At 42.9% G+C, this 27,571-nt stretch overlaps 1 protein-coding gene across 3 annotated transcripts in view; it reads right to left on the bottom strand.

The window, feature by feature from the left end:
- PIP4K2A (phosphatidylinositol-5-phosphate 4-kinase type 2 alpha) overlaps window positions 1-27,571 on the bottom strand; it is a 107,018-nt gene that overhangs the window by 22,652 nt on the left and 56,795 nt on the right. For 2 of the 3 annotated variants that reach the window (XM_018564261.1, XM_018564276.1), the window contains exons 2-3: window positions 5,741-5,838; window positions 5,444-5,540 (exon numbers count right to left, since the gene is read on the bottom strand). In XM_018564261.1, the coding sequence (XP_018419763.1) occupies window positions 5,444-5,540; window positions 5,741-5,838 (195 nt within the window). The remainder of the gene's footprint in view (window positions 1-5,443; window positions 5,541-5,740; window positions 5,839-27,571) is intronic. The other variant, XM_018564268.1, reaches the window with a different exon arrangement.

The raw sequence follows: 27,571 nt of genomic DNA, 5'->3' as shown, positions 1-27,571 counted from the left end.
CCCTGGTGGTTCTCATGAAAATGCCAAGTATAGGCACTGGTACCTGAACTGGTATCTGAACATACCTAGAACCCAACAATTTTTTTTTTTTTAACTGTACTCCTGGCCGAATTGCCTCGAAGGGTCAGGCTGGAAAACTTTTTTTCGAATCGCACCAAAAATTGATAGATTAGTGGCGCTTTGATTCGAGAAAAATCACAGCAAGAACACTGCGTATGCGCAAATGAAAATCTGTTCCGTCGATCGACAAAATTCGGTGAATTACTATTGCTAACGATTATCGAAACGACATTGGTCTGTGCTTGATGGGCTATTTGAGCTACAATCGAACGAGGGTTCATGGCAGCAACGAAAATCACAGCGTATATGGCCAGCTTAAGACCCAATAAGAACTGCAGGATGGTCACCACCAAGCATCTTTTTCATTTGACAGTATTCACAGCAGTGGTGGTCAACTAAACTCAGGAGATAAATCTTAAAAATACATTCAAGTACCTTAACTATTAACAAAAATGTATCTTATTTGGATATCATGCAGGCCCCTTTCACATAGGTGGCCCAACCGGGTCCGCCTGTCACTTTTTTTAGGCGTACATGATCAGATGCCCAATGCCAGTTTATACCTGGTTACCCCCAACTGTGGCCAGGTCCGGAAAAATAAAAAGGTTTTGATGTACCTGATCGTGCCAGATAGGGGGTAATCTAATGTAAAGGGACATATGTCACATGGAGGAAAAACAGGACAGACACGGAAGTCCAAGCGGTAACAATGATTCGTAGCGCTTCCATCAGGAGGAGATCCGTGCGTGGAGCCCCTCCTGATCAGCAAATGTGAAAGGGGCCTTTGCTGTAGATTCTCAAATCATCTCTGAATTGGTGCTGACACTGTCCTTTCTTCTGGAGGGTGGCTACTTTACAACACACACAGGGACCATGGGGAACAAAAGTTGCCACCGTCCAGAAGGACAGTGTCAGCACCAATTCAGAGATGATTTGAGGATCAGCAGCCGAGTGATTACATAAATAATATACTTTCTTGTTAAAAGGATACTTGAATGCATTCAAGTACCTTAAATCCTGATTTTAGAATCACTTTAATTTAGGCATTAGCAATGGCCTTCAGTAGAGCTGCAGCTAACGATTATTTTCAAAATCGATTAGTTAGCCGATTATTACGTTCGATTAATCGGTTAAAAAATAAAATACATTTTAAAAAATGGCTCCAGTGATGGACTACTAGATCGTATTGAGATTGTAGTCCATCACAGGAGCAAGCTTGGAGTGATGGAAGTAACAACTGAAAAGTGTGGTGTGCAATATAGTGAAATGAAAAAAGTGTAAAATTATACAGCAATGAATGCAGAATGGCATCGGCTATAGAGGACTACAAATCCCAGCAATAGTACATAATAGCTGGCGGTATTCTGCATTGCGCTGTATAATGTACTATTGCTGGGTGTTGTAATCCTCTATAGCTGGTGGAATTCGGCAGTGCACCACTGTATAATGTATTATTGCTGGGATTTGTTGTACTCCTATATAGCTGGTGGAATTCCGCATTGCGCTGTATAATGTATTATTCCTTGATTTGTAGTCCTCTATACAGCGCAATGCAGAATACCACCAGCTATATAGGAGTACAACAAGTCCCAGCAATACATTATACATACAGTGTATAATGTATTGCTGGGATTTGTAGTCCTCTATAGCTGATGTTATAATATACAGCACAATGTACCATCAGCTATAGAGGAATACAAATCCCAGCAATACATTATAGAGTACCATATGTGGGAAAGTGCAGACTTACCTGAGCAGTCTTCCAGCAACTTGTTTCTGAGATCAGGCCCGTCTATCGGCGGCTGTCATCCGCCCACACCTGCTCCTCCTTACTTCTTCTCCCGGCATCCCTGTGCCGATCGTGGATTTGGGCGGGCAGTGAGCGCGAGGCGGGGAGGAGGTGCGGCACGTAGAGCGTGGATGCGGCGAGCGTGAGGTGGGGAGGAGGTGTGGCGCGCAGCGTGTGTGGAGCCGTGAAAAGGGCCAACCAATCGGAAGCCGATTAATCGATGATTGAAAAAGTTGACAACTTTCTCAATAATCGAATATGTTGATTAGTTGTTGCAGCCCTAGCCTTCAGCTTCTTAAAGAAGACAAAACCTGTCCATGCTTCACTTAGAGATCTAAACAGTTCTACTAATAGAAATAATTTTGTTTAGATGGCACGCCTGGCGCTTGACTTTGTAGCTCGCTGACAATCTCGCCCCGTTATCATTTTCTCTGTAACAAATCTACCCTGAAAATAAACTAACTTTCTACTTCCTCCACAGGAAAAGAAATAATGTCTACACACAATCTCCGAGAGATAAATGAATGCTGAAATGGCTGATAACTGCCCTTGAAAACTTTACTAGCTGCAGCTTCAGAACGCGGCCGATCTCCCATCTCAGAAGTACACAGATAATAGTCACAATTTTTTATCAACTGTCCAGAAATGAGAACATATTGGTTTCTACAGAATGACACGAGGTTTCAAAAATATATTGTCACATGGCAAAACAGAACTCAAGAAAAACAAAAGAAAATGAAAAAGAAATAAATCTTATGATAAAGGAGAACTATGGGGTCAGTGTTTTTCCCCATAGTTCTCCTTAGGGTAACGGGAGGACACAAACTAGCGTCCTCCCGTTACCCTAAGCTCAGTATACCGAGAGCTACAGCTCGCGGTATACTGAGACGCCGCAGCCGGAGCGGATCCCGACGTAGATGACGGGATCTGCCCAGCTGCGTGAGTGACAGCTGGCTCTGCCTATCTAGAGGCAGAGCCAGCTGTACCCGCACCCTCCCCCGTCCGTTCCGCCAGTCAGCGCTGGCAGATCAAAGCGTGGAGAGGGGAATCCACCCCCTCCCCCTGTCACGGCAGAGAGCCGTGACAGGATCGGAAGGTGAGCGAACCTGGTATGTGTTCGCTCACCTCCCGATCTACTGAGCCGACCTGTGACAGTCTCATTGTCACAGGTCGGCTAGAACTATGAGGTGAGTGGAAATCACTCATCTCAGAGTTCTCCTTTAAGTGATCAGTGAAATCTTATTGGTTGTTATGGGCAATACAAACACTTCTCTCCAATAGTTAGAAGTAGTAAATCTGGCCATACATGGATTGAATGTCGGCTCTTTCCTGCTGAATCAGCTAAAATCCATCCATGGTGGCCCAGCCGGCGCCTCCCTCTACTTGTGACGAAGGAGCCGGGTGAAAAACTGCCAGCCGAATAGTGACTTCTGTAAGTCAGCTGCAGTCACTGTTCGGGTATTCTGGCTGTCAGAATACAATACCTGGCAGGGGAGATTCCTTCATCCACGTTGTTTAGCATGGGTGGGGGAAATCGAACAATTTCTCTCTCTCACCCTGCATGGTGAACAAGAACAATTCTAATGTGTACGGTCAGTTTGAAGTGATCTTAAAGTCAAAATGTTTTTAGGCCAATTCGAAAGCTCATTAAACCACTTACAATGGATGCTGCTCCTTCATGTTTAAAAGTTTTAGGCTTCTGCAGAATTAGCTGGTCTCCTGAGCACTGGCCCTGATTTCCTGTTTTTGGGTGGCACCTTTCACTTGTAGGTTCCCATGGAGCCACCCTTGTGTGTGTTAGTAAGCTGTGTGTGTCTCCACCAACACACAGGCACAGCAATGCCAACCACTATCTGATCTACCCTCCTTCCACCCTTCTCCAAGCAAGTAGATGGACAGCTGCTGGAGACTGAGCTTTCCCTTGATCTTGTACTGGACAGGAAGATCGGGGAAGCCGAGCTGAGAGAGTTGGGGCCAACTGTTTAGAAACATGATGACTGTAAGTGTTGGGGAAAAATTTTAAATACTTTGCAGGACAAGGTATATTTGTTTGATCTGGATTCATTATTGAAAAAAGTTTGAGTGTTTAATACTACTTTAAGTCACAATCAACGGGACTTCTGTAATGCTGAAGACGTCTGGCTGCTCTTTCAAGCAGATTTTTCAGTTCACTGTCAGCACCATATCTCAGTACTTAAAGCCCAAAGGATAATAGTACTTCAGATACTCTTTACAGAGCCATCAGGAGTCACTTGGACCCCTAATGCCTCCTCTGCCCCTCCCCAGCCTGACTGCGTACACTCTATTCTCGGTCAGCTCTTTTCTCGTCTACGTAGCCTGGGATATGACAGCTCTGAACCCAGAATGTCCAGAGCTAAACATTGTGGGTTCATTGTTTACAGCAGAACTAAAGCCAAAAAACAAAATGCAAATTTATATCCAATGAACATATTAAAGGAGAACTATGAGGTGAGTGATTTTTAGAGCCGACGTGTGGCAATGAAACTGTCACACGTCGGCTCTATAGATCGGGAAGTGAGCAAACACATACTTTCTTTCCGATCATCTCCCTGTAGAAAGCGGTGACTGTCAGTCACCGCTCCCCACAAGGATTCCCCTCTCCGATCCTCCAGCGCTGACTGGAGGAAGGGACAGAGAAAGGGGCAGGCACAGCTGCCTCTGGATAGGCAGAGCCAGCTGTCAATCAGCCAGCGGGGTGGATCTTGACAGTATTGTCGGGATCCGTCCTGGCTGCGGCACTTTCCGTATATAGCAAGCTATAGCTCGCTATATACTGAGGTTTGGGTCATGGGAGGAGGTTAGTTGTGACCCTAAAGAGAACTATGGGATAAAAAGGTTACCCCAAAGTTCTCTTAAAAAAAAAAAAAAGCTTAGTTACAATATTCACCTTCAAGCCAAAGGTTACCCCACAGGTACTTTTTATTTGACACTAGATGTCCTCAGTCTGATGAGCAGCAGCATTTACACTCCACTTCCTCTGAACCCAGACTGCCCTGGACCTGCCCCTAGTATGTAATTGGACAGTGAAAGGAGAAGCAGAACAGTGATGGGATCATCTGTCCTCTCCTATCAACATGCTTCTTGTAAAAAAAAAAAACTGATTGGCTCCTTCTGCTGCTTCTTTTTCTCACACTCCAGCACTGCAGTAAAGGGACTACAAGAGCCTGACACCAGGTCACATTCTTACGCGGGTACTTATACTGTTTGCATTGAAAAATTAATTTAATGATATAATAAAGATTTCAGAGCGGAGCATAGAGATTTCCGAGTTATTTTTTGTCTATTGTATCTATATAATGTTGGGGGGGTTTTACGTCATTTTCAGGCCTAAAATGTGGAATATAACATGGGTGCAAAAATTGAAAAAAGGGCCTCAGTCATGAAGGGGTTAAAGATCATCTCTAAGAAAAACCTTTTCAAAGGTAGAGAGATGTAAAAAAAGACCTTATATGTGGGTGACAGATGGTATTAAAGGGCCCGACACCTATTTAGCAATGGTTGCTCCAGTTTGACGTAGATGGCCTACAATTCATGAGCGGAAAGCAAGAAAACACAAGGATAACATTTTCCTACCTGAAAATCTTGATCATCAATTCCAAACCTTTCTCTCAGATTACGGAAGACCATGGGGCAGTACTCTTTAAACTTAAAGTGACTGGGCATGTTTTCTCTGAAAAACAAAAAGTAACATGTCTTAGATGGAGTATGTAAAGCCAACCCCACTCACCCCCGTGCTGGAACTATCCAGTGATACATTCTTCATTAAGGTGGATCATTTCCCTATCTGAGGCATTGAAGCATTTATTTAGGACAACTTGGACTAAGAATGCCTGTAAGATACTCCCTGCATTGAGACAATGTGATACTTACTTGTTAAAAAGGTGATTGTCCACCTTGATTTTCGAATAAGCTTTGAAGTCATCAGGCATTAACATAATGGGTATTTGGACATGACTGAGTTCATTGATCTGCAATAAAAGAAATATACATGTTAGATCTGTTGGAGGAAAATGTACAATTCTGCACCAGTGGCATGTGTAAACAAATCCCCCCCCCAAAAAAAACTGTGACCCACAAAAATGAGACCTTGTCACTAGAACATTTATTTCAACAAAAATCTTACCATAGGACAAGGGTGATTAATGTATTTCATGCATGTTATTCACCTGTAAAAGTCTCCCTTATGTACAGATCCAAAGGCCCTGAGACTGTGGTGAGCTTTAGATGCATGTGCCACAATGACCACTGGGTTTCTATAGAAGTGGCTTCCAACTTTCAGTCAATTTGTTAAAGCTGAACTCTTGGAATTACACAACTACCCAATGCAGTGCCCACAGCCCCCACGACCCTGCAAGGGTTAAATGCTCATTAGGTCTAGGGGTACGGGTCCTGTATTGTACTTGATGAAGTCACAGTGCTGGCCAGAGAGTCTTGAAATAGAGGCCTTGGGGGACCAGTGGTGGAAGCTTGTCGGAGGACTAAAGTATCAAAGTAGCATTTGTTTTATTCCTGGAGTTTAGCTTTAAGGATAGGCAGATGTCCCCTTTGGTCATTCTTGGAGGGACAGTTGCAACCCTATATCTATCCATAGACAAAGCACTTATCACCAATTCACTGTTTGGAGTTTTATACAAATGATAATTCATACAATACAGGAAACGTTTATATATAGTCTGTACAATTGTTCAATTATCTCAAAAAAGGGAACTTGGCAATGTGAAAAGGTAAATTTGTAGGGCATGCAGGTGGGACGGGACTGAGAACCGATGCATACATTTGGTGTCCCTGAGAAATAGAAGCCAGTAGTTAATTCAATATTATATTGGTCTGAATAACAAAATGCATGAGGTTACATTAACACATCTTCATGAACTTCAATAGTCAGACCACCTGCTTAACAGACAGCGGAATGCACACATTCTAAAGCCCCAGCTCCCGGTCCAGCTGTACTTCCTGGTCATCCTTCTGCAGCAAAGATAAACAGGATGCAATAGAACTGTGAGGCAGAGAAAATAGCATCCCTCGACTTTCTCAATATCCTGGAAATGAGCCCATGGCAGAAGCTTCCAGTGAATTCCGTAACAGGATACAATGAAGCCAAGTTATAACAAGGGAGGAAAAAGTGTCCGAGCTGCTCAGAGTAACCAACCAGATTCTAGCTCACGATTTCTAAGCAACACTAAAAAAACAGCATCTACTATGTACTGGAGACAACCTAACGGGCTTCAGTTATACAAATGGAGGCCATTTCCTACAGCAACCACAGCGTGTCCAAGAGGAAACTCCAGTAGTGGGCATAGGGGTGTGGGCCTGGAGCGCAGAAGTCTTACCACCGGAGTCTTTGAGACAGACAACAATCTACTAGGTCAGGAGTGCGCAACCTTGGCACTCTAGCTGTGCTAAAACTACAAATCATGCCTTGGCCTCTGGAAAACATGCCTGTGGCTGAAGGTCTTGCAACGCCTCATGTGACTTGAAGTTCCACAGCTGAAGTGCTGAGGTTGCCTAACCCTGCAATATGTGCTTCTACGAAACAACTCAAAATACTCAAAAATTTGTGCAACAAACGTTTTTTATATAACCCAAAGATTATAACCCAAAAGTGACGGGCAAGTGATACAATATGTAATAACTGTGAGGAATTAGTTTATGGAGAAAGTTAAATTTCCGTTTTTAGGTAGAGGAGGGATAGGCTTCCCTGAACAGATGAAGGTTGACAGAGTAGGAGGAAGCCGGAGAGTTTGGGGTAGGGAGTCCAGAAAATGGGAAAGACTCTGGAGTCAAGCATGGGAGGAGGTGATGAGGGAGCTAGATAGTAGGAGATCTTGGAAGGAGCAAAGAGGGTGGGGTTTGAGTGACATTTTGAGACAAGGTTGGCGATGTAGCTTGGGGCAGAGTGTGTTTCTATGTTGTTGTTCATATTTGAATTTTATTCATTGGGCAAACAGAAGCCAGTGAAGGGATTGGGAGAGAGGGATGGCAGATACTGAACAGTTGGTGAGGGCAGCAGCATTCTTGGTGGATTGAATGGGGATAGTCAGTGTAAAAAGGCAGACCAAAGAGGAGGGAATTGAAGTTGTCAAGGCGAGACCCAAGCGTGAAAGAAGTTACAGCTCGGTGGTATCATTGGTTAAAAAAAATGGCATATTTTGGAGGTCAAGGAGGCAAGGTTTTGATGGAGATTTGTAAAATACATACTAATATGTCAGTTAGTAAAATGAGTGAGGCGCGAGGAGCCTAAAGGTGTGAGCTGAGAAGTAGAGAGAGATAGATAAGATAGTCTTCAGCATAGAGATGGTATGGAAAGCCATGTGAGGCTCAACCGACCGAGGTAGGAGTTATAGCATTCCATCCAACTCAACAAAAGTAAATTTTAAAAAGTCAGCGGGTGATACATTGTGCCATGGGACCTTAAAGTGACACTAAACTCAGGAGTTACATCTTATATCTTAAAAACGCATTCAAGTACCTTAACTATTAACAATAATGTATCTTATTTGTGTATCACTCGGCTGTAGATCATAAAATCATCTCTGAATTGGTGCTGACACTGTCCTTCCTTCTGGAGGGTGGCTACTTTTGTTCCCCATGGTCCCTGTGTGTGTTGTAAAGTAGCCACCGCTCCAAGCTTGCTCCCGTGATGGACTACAATCTCACATTTAGTTTACTAATTTGTATTGAGATTGTAGTCCATCATGGCAGCAAGCTTGGAGGGGTGACTACTTTACAACACACACAGGGACTATGGGGAAGAGAAGTGGCCACCCTCCAGAAGGAAGGACAGTGTCAGCACCAATTCAGAGACGATTTGAGGATTTACAGCCGAGTGATACACAAATAAGATACATTTTTGTTATTAGTTAAGGGACTTGAATGCATTTTTAAGATTTAACTCCTGAGTTTAGTAATCACTCTAATGGGGACTTGTTGTTCACAGACTGGACAGCAAGATCATGTTAGGAAACCCACTGACATAAAATGACAGTTGATCTGATTAGGTAACAATCTTATATCTGTAAGTGGTCTTAGATGCCGTCGGAATGAACCGATCACTACTGTTTCCCAGTCTGAAGAGCTGGTGTGGGCCATTTACTACAATTTGTCAGCATAGCTGACAAGATAATGGAGCAGTCCTCAGACTTTACCATAGAGACCCGTCATGCAAGTATATTCAACCGCCTACCAAAGTCCGATGGGATTGCAGGACACAGAGCATGGACTGGGAAAACACACAAAACAAGACGAGAAGACAAGATTCAGAAAAGTACATTTTACAGAAGAATGCCAGGTGCCGAGTGTTCATGAGAACCAACACAAGTAAGAGAGGCTACGAGAGATTAGAAGTCTACCAAATGTCTACAATGCATACATACAGATTAGGGAGCTCAAACAATGCATGAAGGGTTTTGGACGAGGGATAACAGCCAGGTTTACTGAAGGGGTTGTGCAGTTGTATTGTATTTAATGGGATACCACGAAGAAGTAATGAAATTTAATCTGTGCTCAAAACATTGGTAGTGATTGCAAATGCCATCCAATATCCACCTGGTGGGCAAATATGGTGCTGCTCCTTGACCATATTTGCCCAAAATATATTGGGCGGCATTTGCGACAGTTTTAGCCTCTTAGATAATTTTTTTTAATATGTGCTAATCTGTCTCTTAACATGCGCCCCTGTTTTCACCTTAGCTTGCACTACCTTTCCAACTGCACGTGTTTTGCACCTGTTTTCATCTGGACTTGATCTGCGGTTGTCTGAAACTGGAGTATCACCTAACAAGACAATCACAACTTAAGAAGCCCCCATGACTACTTCTTCAAGAAGCGACGGTTAAGCTTTTTGCCTGGAGTAACAAGTCTCCTTTCCTGGAGTCTATTTAATCTCATTTATCAACAACATTATACTAGCAACAAAAATCTGGCGCAAAGTGCGTCAAATATATTCTGTGCAAGTTCAAACACTCGCAATTGCTATGATAAATTCTCCCCATTGCATTTCTGATTCCAACACCCTTCTGGACTAGGCCTTACGGTGCATTTCAAAAAAGTTTCGGCTTAAGTTGGGGAAAGGTCACAGGACCCATTCCACTCATTGTTACTCATCATATTATCATGATGATTTATATACTGCTATCATTTCCTGTGGTTCTGTACAACGTGATACAAGCAAGGACACGCAATGCCGATAACACAAATAGATACAAATTTTACAATGACAAGTAAAAACAGTTGTTTTTACTTGTAAAAACAGGCAAATACATACATAGTGATAAGATAAAGAAGAGCCTTGTCTGTATATGCACAACAGTGTGATGGTTGACACAGCACACGAGAATAAAGCTGGCCATATATTATGCAATTTTTGGCCAGTTCTTAAGGAAATTAGTATAATGGGTGCCGAAGTCGGCACCCTTTCGGTCGCTGTTCTATCGAAAGGTCCGGCTTGTTGAGTTCTCCGACTGGTGGCATCACATCCGGTGACTGCCAGTAGGAGATCTATACCAGATGGTGCTAGTGAGCGTTCCCTATGAAAATCATTTTCGAAATCTCGAATTATTGCCACTGCGCCTGAGTGGCGCAGTCGAAGTCTATAACCACACTCGGCACTGCGCCTGCGCGGCTATCGGCTCCTATAACCTATGGCAAATATAACTTTGTACTAGGTTATAGAATCCGATGAGCCGATAGTCACAATCGCCATTGCGCCTGCGCGGCTATTGGCCCCTATAACCTAGGGCAGATACCTTGTAACATTGTACTAGGTTATAGAATCCGATGAGCCGATAGCCGCGCAGGTGCAGTGTCAATAGAGAATTTGGCAACGATTCCATGGCCATGAGCACTCGCTCTATCTGGTGTAGATCTCCTACTGACAGTCACCGGATGTGACATCACCAGTCGGAGAGCTCGACAAGTTAGAGCTTTCTATAGAATACCGGCATCCCTTGACCAGCTGATTGAAGGACCCAGTCGGAAAATCTTTGAACGAACAGAGCCGGCAGCCAATGAGCTGCTGGCTCTGTTGGGGTATTCCGTCAGCACTCGGCAGCCGCTGTCAGGATACAAAAGAAACAGCGGGGATTCCTCGATCAATACGTTGGCTGCGTTGATGGAGGAATCTGTTCTATTTTTTGCCTTCAGCTCGTGGGTTAAATGTACAAAATAGAACAGTGTATGGCCAGCTTTAGGCAGAATGCAGACAAGTCTGGAAGCAGAACTGAGAATCTATAGAGAAATACTTGCAGATAACAGCGGATTTTAGGCTCTGTTCACACCGAGGTGTATTGTAGGTGAAAGGTCACTGGAAAGAACTACTTTTTGGCAGAATTTTGCATTTTAGGCCCCACTAGTTTCAATGGGATCACCTGTATATGCAAAACACAGGTGTGTTATTTCAATGATTTGTCGTACGTCTTATAAAAAAAAAAAAGCATCTCTTCTCCTTTTTGTCAACAGGCCTGAAGCAAAATAAGTTAAAAGCACTCGTTGTGGGCAGGTTCACGCCATTTTCTGGACCAGATCTGGTCTAGAAAATGGTGTGAACCTGCCCGCAGTTCCAGTGCATTCCAGACCAGACAAAATGAGACATGCAGTATTTTCTGGTCTGGTCTGGACTGTGCTGGTGTGAACAGAGGCCAGAAATAGCATAGGGATGCACTAGGATGCATTCTGGGTCCAGAAACAACCTGGTCTGGTGATGATGGATGTGGTATGAAGTATGCAAAATGCTCCAAAAAAAGGCCTAAAAACTCAGAACCTTAGGACCGGTTGACACCACAAAGTCTGCGTTCCAGAGCGTTCGGCCTCTGGAACGCAAGCCGGCCGACTCCCTACATTCAGGGGCGGGAGGGGGCTTGGCGGTGCATTGACGTCAATGGCACCGCAGCCATGCCCTCTGCCCGGACCTGAACACATGGCACATTAGTGCCTGCGTTCCGGTCCAGTGCGATCTGCAAAAATAGTGCTTGCAGCATTTTTGCAGATCGCACTGGACCGGAACGCAGGGAATAATGTGCTGCGTTCCGGGTGCAGGCAATTGCACTATGGGCGGGGGGGGGGCTGCGTGGCTGTGGTGCCATTGACTTCAATGACACAGGGAGCTGGCCAGCGTGCGTTCCAGAGGCTGAACGATGTGAACGGGCCCTTAGCGCAGGTTTGGGTAGAAAATAGATCTCTATGCAATGATTGGTTAGCCAGAGACCATGTGATCTAGTATGCCTAGGCAGCTCAGGAGCACCTTTTTTTTTTCATGGTAAAAGAAAAAAAGGTAATAACATTTTTTGCTCCAAATAATCCTGCGATTGGAAATGCTTACTCGATTAACCAAAATCACATTTTAGTGACAGGTCTGCTATAACTATGCAAGAATATCCGCATCAAGGACAATCATCAAACCAGGAACGCAAAAAAAAAATCCAGTGGTATGAAGTGTCCACGATGATGGATTTCAAACAGGTTTCGCTCTTCTGAATGGAAGGTTTAAAAAAAGAAAAGCTTAAAAATAAACCTCAGCCGCGTGCTGGAATAGGAAACCATCGCCAGTGCTGCACACTTGCAGCTAAGAAGCAGTCTAAGGCAGAGTAATGTACGGACCATGTTGCCACGTGGCATTAATTGCCTGAAACACAAAGCGAACATGGTCTTTTTTTCCCCTCCCCTCGAGGACGATTATGTGAAATGCTACAAGTTATAAATCCAGTAACAAAAGAAGATATCAGATTAGCAATGGAAACTTCACTGGATAGCCTTGCCCAGGCTAAGTGATAACTAACCCCTCGCGGTGCCATATCAGACCGGAGACCGCGTGCCCGCTGCCAAGTAAACTTCAAACCGTTCAAAAGCTTTTCTTGTGTGCGAAAGACCAACGCAACAAACTGATTACAGAGAGTCAAAGCTCTATGCGCTGCTGTAGAAACAGAGCTTGTTCTGTACATCGGGAAGAACTCCGATCTTATATAAACGGAGGATAAGGATCGAAATATAGAAATAATACTATAAATATAACCAGTTAAAGAGACAATGCTACACTGTCCATTCAGTTGATATAAGGCTGCCAGCGTGTACATTTATCTTTATAAACCATACACACAAACAAAAAAAACACTAAATAATAAGTGTTAATGTTATGTTCAGGCTCATCTCATGTACACTTTATACAGTATCTACAAAAAAATGCATTAGGTGAACAGTACACTCCCTCCTGCATTTTTTGCGTGCATGCTAAAACACATTTTAGGTCTGAAGATTAGTTAACCCCCCTCCCCAGAATTATATATTTCCTGAAAGCAGAGACACTGCGGGATAAAAAAAAAAAAAAGCGGCAGTTCTAAAAAAATTTTTTATTTTACATGATATTTGCTCAACTTTGTCAAACCCAACTTTTTAATAATAAGTGCATTAAGATTAATTTCAGTGCACAGAAACAAAATATAATAACCAATGTTTGGTTAAATATCAAAGATGAGGTTGAGTTGAGTAAATAGATTCCAAACATGTCAAGACTGAAAATTGTGTGAGCCAGTAAAACGACAGACTTTGGTACCCAATATATATATATATATATATATACACGCACACACACACACACACACACATATATACACACGCATACATACACACGCATACATACACACACAGTATATGAAATGAAACATACAGCAGCAGTATCAATTTTAAAAAGAACCGTAGCTGTTATCATTAAAAAGTAATCTTGTATGGCCAGCTTAATCATTTAAAACACTTGACTTTTCTGTGCTTTTATCTGCAACTTGGGAGCGGGCTAATTTCTTCACAATGCACCAGATCGGAAAAGTGTGACTGGACCGCATATGTGCAAATAATAATGGTGTGACAATTATTCTGGTATGCGAAGAGGCTAACAAGTTTTTGTTGAGTAAACCGCTGCACCCTTAAACTTTAAAGAAGAAATCCAGGAAATGTAAAAATTAATCCTTGCAGTTCGGGGGTAGCCCTATTTCAAAGGGTTAATTTTTACATTTCCTGGAGTTCTTTAGTTTTGGAATGCATTGGTTTGCTCAACAAAAACTTTTTAACCGAATGGCATAGCCCTTCCTCGTTTTGGTCTAGGGGCTAACAAACAAAATATACTGATCCTGAGTCCTGACTGCTCACTTCCCTCCACTATGACGGTGGTATGTCCATTAGTGTCCTCAAGTATAATGCAGCTACATTAGATGTGATGACATTGTGTGTCCTTGTGGGGACCGGTCTAGCAGCCAGGCAGGATAAAGGATAAGGCGAGTATATTGTTTTTATTTTATCCCCACCCAAACAAGCAGTTAAAAGTGACATTAAGGACAAAAGTGTCCCCCCACAGTGCTAATGTAAGGACTTACCCTAAATGATGTCTCTTAATCTGATCATCTTCTTCTTTCCTGTACTTTTTAGCTGTCCCTCCAGCGATGGTGCGGGTCTCCGATCCAGCGCCGACTCCTCTGTCCTCCTCTTCGCTCATGTCCCACGGTGTCTGCATGCGGGTGCACGCTGCTCCATAGACTTACATTCTGTCTCTCCTCGTCTCCCGGCCAAACAGCTGAACTGCGCATGCTTCCGCCCCAGGATCCTTTGCGGTCGCCCGAGAAATTGTCAGATGTGCGGACGGGAGCGCGAGGTGAAGCCACAGGTAAGTAGTAATCCTTTGAAAAAGTTTATTTAAAAAAAAATCGTTTTGCATATATCTACTGCTTGCTAGCAGTAGACGTATGTAAAAACAAATGAGGGTTTAATAACCCTTTAACTTTTTTTTTTTAAAAACTTGGTCTGGTCACAAAGGTTTTGAGCATTTTTCGACATGAATGGGTTAAATGAACTGTCAAACATGGCAGGATTTCTACGTCAATCATGGTCTCTCTTGCAATATTAATAAAAACTCACTGACATCAAAAATGAGACTTGTCTCCTAAATAAACCTCGACAGGAAATACCAGCCTTTCTGAATGAACTTAACAATGGAAAACATGGCACTTCCTCAAGTGAGATATAAGAGAATTGTCCTAGATTTGTTCTTTCGGCGCTCAGCTGTGCCAGTCAGCAGCTGTATCCCTGCTGGTATTATTGCCTCGCAATGATTAATTACATCTTTTAAACTGTCATTAAACTAATTAACAAAACACAAATATCTCCAGCGTGGATGTGCACCGCAAACGCAGAGAGGATTTATTTGAGATAAAAACCACACAGAAATCTTGCTACAGAGTTTGTTTGTGAGGACCAAGAAAAGAGTGAGGAGTTATTTTGTATGACGCGTGCGCCATCTAAGTGGAACCAAACAAACAGATAAACGCAGAGAAGACGAGATGTTGCCTTAAAAAAAGACTGATCACTCAGGAAAAGAAAACTTTTCACAGTTCAAGAGTCGCAGAATGTTCAGAGCAGGTGGAGAGTACCTGTTGCAATAGTTCAAAGGAGGAGTAGGTTGGTCTACACTAAGTGATGCTAAACTCAGGAGTTAAATCTTAAAAATGAATTCAAGTACCTTAACTATTAACAAAAATGTATCTTATGGCTGGACTACAGTCTCAATACAAATTAGTAAATGAATTTGAGATTGTAGTCCATCACGAGAGCAAGCTTGGAGTGGTGGCAACTTTAGAAACACACACAGGGACCATGGGGAACAAAAGTAGCCACATTCCAGAAGGAAGGACAGTGTCAGCACCAATTCAGAGATGATTTGAGGATCTATAGCCGAGTGATACACAGCACTGGAGTGAGAGTACAGGAAGCAGCATTTTCACTAAGAGAAACTGTATTTTTAAGGGAATTTCCAATCCAAAAACATGAATCAGTAAAGGGTACAGGGCAATTAAGAGATAAGAAGTTTGAGACTTCAACAGAGCTCTAAGCTGGCCTCTGGAATATATAGCAGGCCTCTCAAGTTGCCTGTTAACGTTTTCAAATTCTGTGCAATGTGTCCCAGTAGCTTTAAATGAGAACTATTGGGTTAGTAAAAGAAACAGGTCACCAGCACTCGTTTAGAATAAATATGTCCTTTTTTAATGGACAATTGTGTCACTACAATCAACAGAGCCGACGTTTCGGGGCCACACAGGGTCCCTTCTTCAAGGCAGTAAAATTGTGACCATCTTATTTGGCCAGGACTGCTGTAAGGTGTGCGGAGAGGACCCCCACCACATGAAAACTATTGGGTTAGGTCTTTTCCCCATAGTTCTCCTTAGGGTAACAGGAGGACACAAATTAGCGTCCTCCCGTCACCCAAAGCTCAGTATACCGCGAGCTACAACTGAGGCGCCGCAGCCTGAACGGATCCTGACAATTATGTCTGGATCCACCCAGCTGCTTGAGTGACAGCTGGCTCTGCCTATGTAGAGAGCCAGCTGTACCCGCCCCCTCCCCCGTCCGTTCCGCCAGTCAGCGCTGGAGGATCGGACAGGGGAGGGGGGAATCCAGTCCCTCCCCTGTCACGGGTCTCTGCTGGCATGGGATCGAGAAGTGAGCGAGCGCCGGTATGTGTTCGCTCACTTCCCGATCTACTGAGCCGACCTGTGACAGTTTCATTGTCACAGGTCGGCTCAGATTATGAGGCTGAGTGAAAAGCACTCGCCTCATAATTTCTCCTTTAAATATCAGATGGTTCCAAAAAATTATTTTAACTGAAGTCTGCATGGTGGTCATCTAGCTCCAAACTTTTAATGCATGTCATGTGTGCTTTTTGTACATTTTTTAGGTGGCAACAGAGACAAAATGCGCGACTCTACCCCCAAAAAAGCTCATGCACTTTTTCACATTACAGGCGATTGCTACAAGTGGCAGAATGCTCAGATGTGAACGGGGCCATTGAAAACAATAGGATTCCTCCCGTCGAGTTTTGTAGTGCTTAGACATTTGAGCTACAAAATGCTCAGGCGTGAATGGGCCCTTATTCAGAATTGATGATTAAGGGGCGTTACATTTGGACAGGAATAAAGCTAAGCGGAGTTCTTCTTCAAGAAAGACAAGATATGGCATTTATACCAACTGCACAAACTCTTCCAGAAGGCTGATCATCATTATCAGAAGCATTCAGCGGCGTCTGCACTAGTCCTCCTGGATCTATTATCCTGCAAGGGTCTCCCCGCTGTCACAGTGCTAATTTAGAGCAGAGGTTTTCCTTCCAGTTATATAAAACTTATGAAATACTTATGCCTCATTCCAGCGCATTCTATTTTTATTTCACCAGCTGCAGCAATTCAGGGCACTGCCACAATGTGAATGTCCCGGAATAACCAGCCTAATCTATCCTGGACTCATGTATAGAAGACAATCTAATTCTTTTCTAACAACTAGAGTTGGAAAATGACCGGTTGCTAAAGGCAACATCATCAGTTTTTAAATGCAGCTGATAGCAATCAGATTAACCTGCCAATAGGGTGATGTATAAACGTGTGTATATCTTTGTGTGTTAACGCACCTTGGCTGACTTCCAATGGGTCCCTTGACATGCCAACACATAAAGTAATAATGTACTCAGCCGCACGAAACCAAGGTCCATACAAATCCAACTTTATTGTTGTAAATTCCATGCAAAGTTCAAAATACAAGTCACACACCACCATAGTCTCTCTCCCACTCGAACGCCTCTCACGCGTTTCACCACCTGGGCTTAATCATAAAGGTTTGGTTAAGCCCACGCATGAGAAGCGTTGGAGTGGGAGATAGACTATGATGGTGTATAACTTGTATTTTGAACTTTGCATGGAATTTACAACAATAAAGTTGGATTTGTATGGCTCCTGGTCTCGTGCGGCTGATGGGAGAGATATTGTTTGACAAGTAGGAGCACACTGCAGCCTGTCCCGATGTCTCTACTGATCTGCAGTCTGGTGGAATAGGGGTGGTGAGTCTTTTCGTTTTTTGGATAAAGTAATCCTGTACTTTTGTTTTTGCATCCAGTGTGTTATTGTATCCAGCGCATTAATAAGTGTTATAATAGGTTTGTCATAGTGTACAAGTGTGAACAGGCCCCAAAGTACGGCCTTTAGGCAACTTTTACACCTATGTATTGTGTTATCACTCCTTTTGTAGTGCATTGCCATAACTCTCAATAGTATGGGCTTTTGTGGTGGTGCTAATCATGTGCAGTAGCTGTGCGTTGGAAGTAAAGCATACCACGGCGCACGTTGTACAAGCACATTTTCCATGGGTTAAGGTGCGCTGCCATCAAAATCAATGAGCTTCCTTAACACAATGTGCGTTAACATACAAGTGTGAAGGGGCCCCCTGTGGACTAATTGATCAACATGTTGCGTCAATTTACACTTATGCATTTTACTGCATTTCAAGTAGGAATCTCATTTATTCCGATAGGACTTGTTCACAGCTACGTGTTGTGGTTTACGTGTCTTTAAAAGAGAAATTATGAGGATCCCTTTGCACCTAAACCTGTGTATTATCACACACTCTTTAACATACCCACATTTATTGATTGTAATTGTACGGTATATCTACCCAAAAGGTTCTAACTAGGGATGCACCGATAGCGGTTTTTCGGTATCGAGTACGGATATTTTTTTTTTGGGTACTCGCCTATAGCCGATACCAATGTCCCGATTATCAGGAATTTGGGCGGTGGATCATGAACCACTGCCCGGCTTCCTGATTGCCTGGGAAGCCGGTGTTCTATTGAAAGAACATCGGCTTCACTTGCTGAGGCTGCCTGGCTTCCTGATTGGTCAGGAAGCCAGGCTGCCTAGCCACAAGAGAAGCCAACTTCATAGCCAGTCAGGAAGCTGTGCGGCATGTCCTGACCAATCAGGAAGCCGAGAGGCAGGTCATGACGTGCCGCCAGGCTTCCTAATTGGATTGGAAGCCAGGCTGCCTAGCAACAAGTGAAGCTGGCTTCCTAACCAATCAGGAAGCTGGGAGGCAGGTCATAACCCACAGCCCGGTTTCCTGATTGGAATGGAAGCCGGCTCCATGCTCCCTTGGCACTGCCGGTCAGATGGAGATCTCCCTCTGACCGGAAGTTCCAGTATAGGGGGTAAGTACCAGAGCTTTTGGGTGAGTACAACTACTAATATCGGTATTGGTGCATCCCTAGTTCTAACCTTTCCCTATTCTATCCAAACTATGAAAAAAAAACCACACCACTTTAGGGCCCCTTTCACTTGGTGTTCTGATCAGGTCCACCAGTCAGTTTTTCAGGCAGACCTGATCAAAAGCTCAATGCTAGTCTATGTGGAGTCAGATGTAAACGGACCTGAGTCTTTTTTTTTACATCCAATCTCATTATCTCTTTACATCCGATTACCTTTAACACCGTCTAGGTCTGCAAAAAAAACAAACAAAAAAAAAAACAGCGGACTGGACTGGCTTTGTGGCGAATTGGATGTAAATGGATATAAACGGACACATGCCCACTTACGTCCAACTCCCTATAGACCTAACATAGATCCGTACAGCCCACTTTTTTTTCTCCAATGCAAGATGGAGGAAAAAACAGAACGAACATGGTTGTCACATCTGTTCCGTACTGCCGTACAGGGGATCTCCCGTAGAGGAAATCTGCTGGGACAACTATTGAGAAGAAACCTTGAATATAGCACCCGGGAAAGATCACATTTGATTATTACAAATTATTAACATTCAAAATAGATACTGAAAACCTAAACATACATTATATACAGACGTTTTTTTGTACCAATACGGTATTCAGCATATACTAAAACTGAACTGAATATTCAGCATATGCAGAATACTTTAACGGTCTCAAAAATCCACCTGATACATTTGATACTTTTATGTTTTTAATATCGGTTTTGAATTTTATTTTGTAATAATGAAGTTTGTTGATTTTTATACAAACAAATCTTTTTTTGCAATAGATCTTTCCTGGGTGCTATGCACCAAGTCCTCCGTTTCTTCTCCATAGTTGTCCCGATGATTCCGGAAAGCTGGAACACAGACCGGATCCCGCTGAACTGTCGGCTGTCAGAAATATTGCTGTAGCCACATAATAGCTGAGACGGCACGCACACACTCCAACATGTCCTGGCAGAGAGTGACCTTGACACTGCTGAATTGCCGGTGTTTATATTTAAAATAAAGGAATCAGATTCCAGATATAGGCTGACAGAAGGTGAACAGGGTGTTGGGTTACTCTGGTGTTGTAGGGTAAAGGGAGAGCTGGAGGTGGCACAGCTGCTTGTCTGATGGGCTGTGGTTACAGGTATTCGGTTATGTAATCTATACCAGGTAACGGCAGTTCACCGCACCTCGCTCTCTGAGACGGCTGCTTCTACTTCAAAGGAAGGCTCTACGGAGTATTAGGATGCTGCTAAATCCCATTTAACATTTTATAAAAGCTAAAAATAGTATAAAATAAAATACCAATGTCTTGCTTCTCTTTTTTACAGTAGGACAAATTTAGAGCTGAACTCCAGGCAAGAGAAGAATTCATTCGGCTCTGTACTCACTTATATACACCACTATTATTATTATTTTTAATGCAAGTAGTTTAAGTACTCAAATTAGACCTGTTACCAGCCTCTTTCAGTCCCTTAGAATGTTAAAGACATACGCAGCACAAGGAGCCAATCCGATGTGCTGCAGTGTTTACGTGCCAACAAGGGACATGCTGATAGGAGGAGACAGCAGAGATGAGATTATTAGTCTGTAGATTCTTTTTACTGTCCAGTCACATTTACTGCCCAGGCCTCATTCACACTGCCGCGCGTATTGTAGCATATGCAAATAAATGGCTCCATACACATAGCTGCGTATGGAGCCGTATATTTGCGTAGCGTAAAAATGCACAAAAACAGACTGGAAACGAGATGCGTCCGGGCAGCGTATTTCACGCGCATATACGTGTGTTTACGCGCGTACAGTCCATTAAAATCTCTATTACGAATTATGCATTCTGGGATTGCATATACGCACATGCGCGCATATATACGCAATATACAATTTTGCTCTTGCGTTGTGTGTGAATGAGGCCTAAAGGCTGTGACACACAGGTGGCGCGCTGCCTTCGCATGCAGTGTGTCATGTAATTTTCTCTCCGGCGCGTCACATAGCTGAGTGTGCCAAGATGAAAAGTTTCATCTTCAGCCAATTGGCTAACGCGTATAAACCCACGCATCGCGATGCAAAGTCCCCATGGTTGTTACGTGTGAGCCGATTGGCTGAAGATGCAGTCATTCAGCTGGCTGCACTCAGCTCTCACACTGCATGCCTGACAGCTTTGCTTCGCTCTGCACGGCTTCGCATGCAGTGTGTCACGGACTTAAGTGTTACATAAATGCAGCAAAGAAAAATCTGGTGTCCTGCCATGCCAGACAAAGCTGCGCTGTGTGACAGAGCTATGTAAATCTCAGAACTGGATGGATATAAATACAAATTACTGTAAGCATTTTCTCTTTAATAACTACAGGCTACTGCTTTTTTCACGCGCCATTGGAGACAAAAGGTGGCAACAAAATGACAGCTGGTAGTCCCCATCTTTGAGATTAACAGACAGCTATGTTAAGAAAATGTCAGTCACTACTGCGCCATGTTAAAGGGCATATAAATCCTTGCAGATTTTTGCATTTATCTACTGCTAGCAAGCAGTAGATATATGCAAAGACATTTAAAAAAAAGTTACCAATCCGGTTTAAACTTATCTGTCCCGCCGCCACGGGCTTCCGTCCAAAGATCTGAAGATTCTCAGGCGGCCGCAAAGGGTCATGGGACAGGCGCATGCGCACTACAGATCTTTGGCCGGGAGAAGAGGAGACACACAGGGTAAGACAGTGCAGGCAGTGGGCACCTGCACAGACTCCGTGGGACACAGCAGTCAGCGGTGGATGAGAGACCGGCACCAGCACTGGAGGGACTCCTGAAAACTACAAGAGGAAGATGATAGGGATTTTTTTTTTTTTACTTTGTCACTTTAAACTGGACAGAATATTTAAAGTAAACATTTGCTATGTTACAGGGAACATGTAAAAAATGTAATTGTGTCCAAGTAGAACCCTGAAGAGGGGGGAAAAAAAAAAATCACCCCTTGTCTTGATTCCCTCCTAAAAAAAATAAAAAAATAAAAAAAAGCAGCGTATTCCTCTGCCTTGAGCCCAATAGCTGTATATCTGCAGTGTGAGATCACGTAGGTGCTGCTGCCTAGGACTGATTCACAGATTTGCAGTGAGATTTTGTGATTATTACTCGCTGTTCTCCTCGCTGGAGAGGAAGCTGTACCCGAGGACCTGCAGTGCAAGGCTCTCCCTACATCTACCTTATGTGGATCTGTGCTTTCTACCCTACTCCAGCTGCTTCTCGAATATTTTCCCATAAGACATGGCAAGTCAGCAATAAGGAAAGATCAGTTACAGGGAGACCACAGGTGATGTTGGGAGGTATCCCTTTATCTTCTGCATGCCTTTTTTAGGTATAGCTCCTAGAGGTCAGTTCCTTTAAATTTAAACTATATCTTTTTTGACCACAGCATCCAGAGTTAAAGTCCTATATCTAAGATTTATCCCAACAATCTATAGAAATGTTCACATAGTTATCCATACATGTGGTGGACATCATGTTTTTACGTGAATCAATATCAACTATAGTGATTTGCATAGTGAGCGTTTTAATGATATCATAAATCCCTGTGACATCTATAAGCTGCATTCCCATGGAACCAAGTCATGGCTGCTCCAATCGTGAATAAAGGAATCGATCCAATTTCACAGCAACAGATGAATGATCTTACATCCATCCACTTCTGTAATACAAGTCAATAAAAAATCTTACACATCATAAGGAGAATGACACATGATTAAGAGGTTTGTAAATCAGCCCTGTGACACATACAAGACTCGATTCACTAAGCCATAGGGATCGTTATTTTACAGCGAGAGCTGAAACCGGATCACGACTAAAAATAACAATCGCCATTTTTAAACAACTAATGCGTTATAGCTTAGTGAATTGAGCTTATTATCTCCTTTCCAAGTAAACTCCTTCACTTTCCTGTCGCTGTAATATGGCCGCCACTGACCGCGCATTATAATGATACATAATTAAAGCGGCATCATGACATTTCTACTAACAGCATGTGAACACCATGCATACAAAGCCAGCCAATTACTTTACGCATCTTCTTAGAGAGAGTCCTCATTTACTCTAAAAGAGCATAGTAAGCCATCAAAACTAGCCTGACACACTGCTAAACCTTGTGGACGCCTTCCCAGAAGAGTTGAAGCTGTTATAGCGGCAACGAGTGGGCAAACTCAATGTTGAACCCTACGGACTAAGACTGGGATGCCATTAAAGTTCATGTGCGTGTAAAGGCCGGTGTCCCAATACTTTTGGCAATATAGTGTATATTAATTGGATACTGCAACATTTATATCACTCTGCTGTAGTTCCGGACACCAACCATCAGGGAGAGTGGAAACCATTCACACAGTAGGTGTGCTGACCCAGGAAGTGACAGGAAGGAATCATAACCAACAGACATTACATTTTTCGATTCATTTTATTGATTGCATCAGACTGTTTATTGCAATACACTCCTCCAAGAAGTGATTTTCCTTAGTTTTTGCATATTAACAAAAAGGAAAGAGAGCATGGACTTGCAGTCATCAGGTAGGAACTCTTTGACTGTCACACGAGGATAGGGATGTTTATACAGTGTGTTTTGAACATTTCTGCTGAGTCTGTCACTGTCTGGTGTAACATTACAGTGTAATAAAAATTGTATTCTGGTGCAGCCTTATTGTAAATTCGGAACAGAGCAATGCTGAGAGCTACAAATCTTGGCAGCTTTTTGCTAGAGTGCAAACAATGAAGCCCAACTCTGGGCAACAGAAGAAAAAAAATACCCTTGCATTGCAGTGCCCCCACCCAACACATTGCAAGGGTTAAATGCTCGTTAGGTTTGGGGGTTGAATAATAAGGTTTAAGCCTTGCTTTGGCAGGCTCCCTCCATCTGTGCAAATGGTCCTTCAAAAAACTCTTCTCTAATGGGGCTCCTGGCCGTGGATGAAGCTCAACAAGTACAATGCAGGACCTACAGCATTGCATTGTACATAGGGACAGGGAGGGACCGCCCGCAACCCGGGGGCATAGGGAGAAGAGTAGAGTGCTGAAACCTACCAGAGAAGTACCTTGGTATGGCTGAACTTACTGCTGCTCTTAAATATTACTTTTGTGTTTGACATTTTCAGTTATTTTCTTGACATTTAAAATTCAGATGAGAATCCACGATTTCCTATAATCGCGCAAAGAGAAACGAAAGGAATGCTCATCTAAAAGTATGATTTCACTCAAAAGAATCTGCTTCGCTTATTGCCATTCACATCTGGACAAGGCATCCGGCCATCATGGAACATCAATGCTAATTAAAGGTAACCTGTCATTAGACAATACACCATAAACCAGGAAATGGGGGGCAGCTGAAGGCCATACAAGGTGATCAGTAAAAAATAAATCAAGACAACTGGACAGAGGAAAATGTCTGTGAAGGTTCTCATTCATCCAAGTCATGGTATATCTGTAAAAAAATAAGTCAAGGCAACTGGACTTGCAGCATTTTTCTGGAAGACGTTTCACTGGTCATCCAACCAGCTTTCTGAATTGAGAAAGCTGGTTGGATGACCAGTGAAACGTCTTCCAGAAAAATACAGCAAGTCCAGTTGCCTTGACTTATTTTTTACAGATATACAATGACCTGGATGAATGAGAACCTTCACAGACATACAAGGATGAATTCTTTTTCTGAGCACCTGGGAACCCCTGAGCCCTGGTTGCGCATTTTATGCAAATCAGGATTGGGCCAAGTGAAAACTTGAAAAACGCCAGTATCAGGTAAAGCAAGAGACACCAAGGTGTATAGAGAGTACTTCTGGCAGGGAAATACTTTAAAGGAAATATCCATTGTCCAAAGTGATGAAAATTGCGTAAAGTGAAAAAAGAAAGTGATGACATGCTACTCAATCCAGTTTGTAATTTAATGTTATGGATTTCTAAATCACTCATGCTCCATTTCCATCCACAACCAGCTATACCTTTCCGCAGCACGGAGCATGAGGCCAAATTAGAAGCACCCACTACAAGAGGAAGACTTTCTAGTAAAAATATTAAAAAGGCCAAATATAAAGTAATGCGAGACTGCGGCATGAATTATAATATGATTTGCCCCATGATTAAAATGTTTACCGAGTTCTAGCAAAGTACTAACTTTCACCCTGCTGTGTTTTGGAACAAAACTGGGGATCACATCCCCAAGCAAAACGGTACATGTTCCAACCATATAACCAACAGCCTTCAGCCAGAGTCCTCCAAAGGAGGACACAAACCCTCCCTCCTAGCAAAAATAGGGAAATCAGGTTTGGTCTGCTATACATAGAACTCATATTACTTGTTATAATATGATTTGCCCTATGATTAACATGGTCACCTGATTATAGCAAAGTACTAACTTTCACCCCGCTGTGCCTACTTTTTTTTTTTTTTTAAATACTGGAGTTTGCATCCCCAAGCACAATTGTACATAAGCTCCAAGCATATAACCAACAGCCTTCAGCCACAGACGGCTGAACGACTCTCAAGGAGGACATAACCCTACCCTCCCTCTTAGCACAAATAGGGAAATCAATGTTGGTCTGTTATGCAAAGGATGCTTCCAAGTATACAGGAAGTGCTGGGCTTTCCTATTACAAAGCCCAGCACGAAACGCGTTATCTCCAAAAAATACTGTATATGGCGTTTTATTTAAAATAACTAATACAAATAGTAAAATGTTATAATAACACATTAAGTGTGCCACTTGGAATCCTAAAAATAAACAGATAAAAAGGACTGAAAGCTACTATACTTCTATAGAACTGAAGGAACAGAAAATTGAGATAGGTTTCTGAGCTATAACAGTTTAGCACTTGGAGCAATTTGGAGCTAAAAACGAAGGGGTGTATTAATAGCAGAAAGTGGATACTGCTATTTATTGGACACTGCAGTGTTTACTCCGCAATGTGTTTCCCATTTTACCCTAATTTCATCAAATGCAGGCACGGTATTCCACAGAGTTCTCTCTGCATAACACTGCACAGAGCAAGGAGTGTCTGGAGAGGAGGTATGTCCCATGACATTCACAGGGCACATGACCAGGCTCTACTCCTTCAGTTTGCAGAGCTTCAATGTCTTTAAAGTGACATTAAACCCTCAGATTTTGTAACATAAATCAATACTGTAATGTGCGCCTTACTGTAATCCATGGTAGTTTCCCTTCTCTTTGCTGCTCTTCCTTTTAAATCCTCATGTCTTCTCATGCTTGGGGAGAACTTCCCTTTGCAGCTGACTGCCTCTTCCTGTAGTGCTGGCTCAGGTTGCAAACCTACACACACAGACACCATGTATCCCTTTCAGAGACAAGGCAGTCTGCTGCAAAACAGAAGTTCTGCCCAGCATGAGAACAGATACAGATTTAAAAGGAAGAGCAGCAAAGAGAAGGGAAACTACCATGGATTATAGTAAGGCACACATTACAGTATTGTTTTATATTAAAAAATCTGAGGGTTTAATGTCACTTTAAGTAAAGAGTAATACACATTTGTAAAGCACAACCCTGAACTTTTAAAACGTGCATTATTTTTTAAGCAGCATTATGGTTGCGGTAAGGCCATACCACTGCTTTATACTGGGCCCCTCCACTTTATATGGGCACTGAAACAGTTTTCAGATTGACTAGTGGATACATATATACAGTTAGTTCAGAATTTGCGAATAGTTCCCTTCTTAAGGAACTGAATGTGTGTGAAGACATTCCACTTCTGCTCACTATGTCCTTCTTCAAAAAATGCCCTGGTCACCAAGACTTCAGGAAGGTCCGCATTTAGGACTTCTGTGTTGCTTCGACTTACTTATGATTAACTAAAGAGTTGCTTCTGAGCTGCTTTCATTTCATCAACACAAAAACCTCTGGTGCATGCCGCTCTGCATGCTGATTTATAAATAGCTTTAAAACATGTATTAAAGCTTTATTTGTCCCCTTTTTTTCCACCGCACTTCCTGATATGCAGTAGGTACTGGTGATGTACCCAGGGCATCACACCTGCCCCCGGGGATAGCTATGTCACGAGTGCCTTCCGGGGAGCTCTCGTAGTTCAATCTGTGGGATCTTGGAAGAAAAAAAAAAATCATTTCCTAAGAGCTTGTGAGATTTTGGGAAATAGTACATACATTTTTTTGGCACCAAATGACACGGACACTCTTCAGTGGCCGAGCCCAGAGACCAAGGAAGAAGAAGCCAGCTACCGATGACCTTAAATTTTTCAAATGTTAGCGTGGCCTCGTTTCAGCGTGGGACAGAGACAGAGCATGGTCACAGCAAATCACAACAAGACTATTTAGGCGTTTCCTGCATTCATTGAACTGATGCTGGTGTTTGCCTGAAGAAGGGACCGCTTGGTTCCGAAACGTTGCTTTAGTAATGTGACATCACGATGGTCAATAAAGGAGATTGACTGTAATTTGCAATGGAGTGCGAGTGTCTTTTGGGCTTGTTATGTTTGATATGCGGAGGCATCCGCAGTCACTTTCAGCACCCCCCAACCTTCTATGTGGGCTCGATCCAGTCAGGAGTGCGATGGGATCTACTACAACTTGGGTGGGGGGGGGTCGCTGTAGGTATAGTAGTATGTTTGCGTATGCAAGTGCATAAGCCATATAGAGTGGTCACCATTTTGTATAATATTTTTACTGCTG

Source organism: Nanorana parkeri, unplaced genomic scaffold, assembly GCF_000935625.1.
Source record: "Nanorana parkeri isolate BGI_ZX_2015 unplaced genomic scaffold, ASM93562v1 scaffold23, whole genome shotgun sequence".
Classification (NCBI taxonomy): Eukaryota; Metazoa; Chordata; class Amphibia; order Anura; family Dicroglossidae; genus Nanorana; species Nanorana parkeri.
The sequence above is the reverse complement of the archived record's forward strand: the minus strand, read 5'-3'. Positions and strand labels throughout refer to the sequence as shown.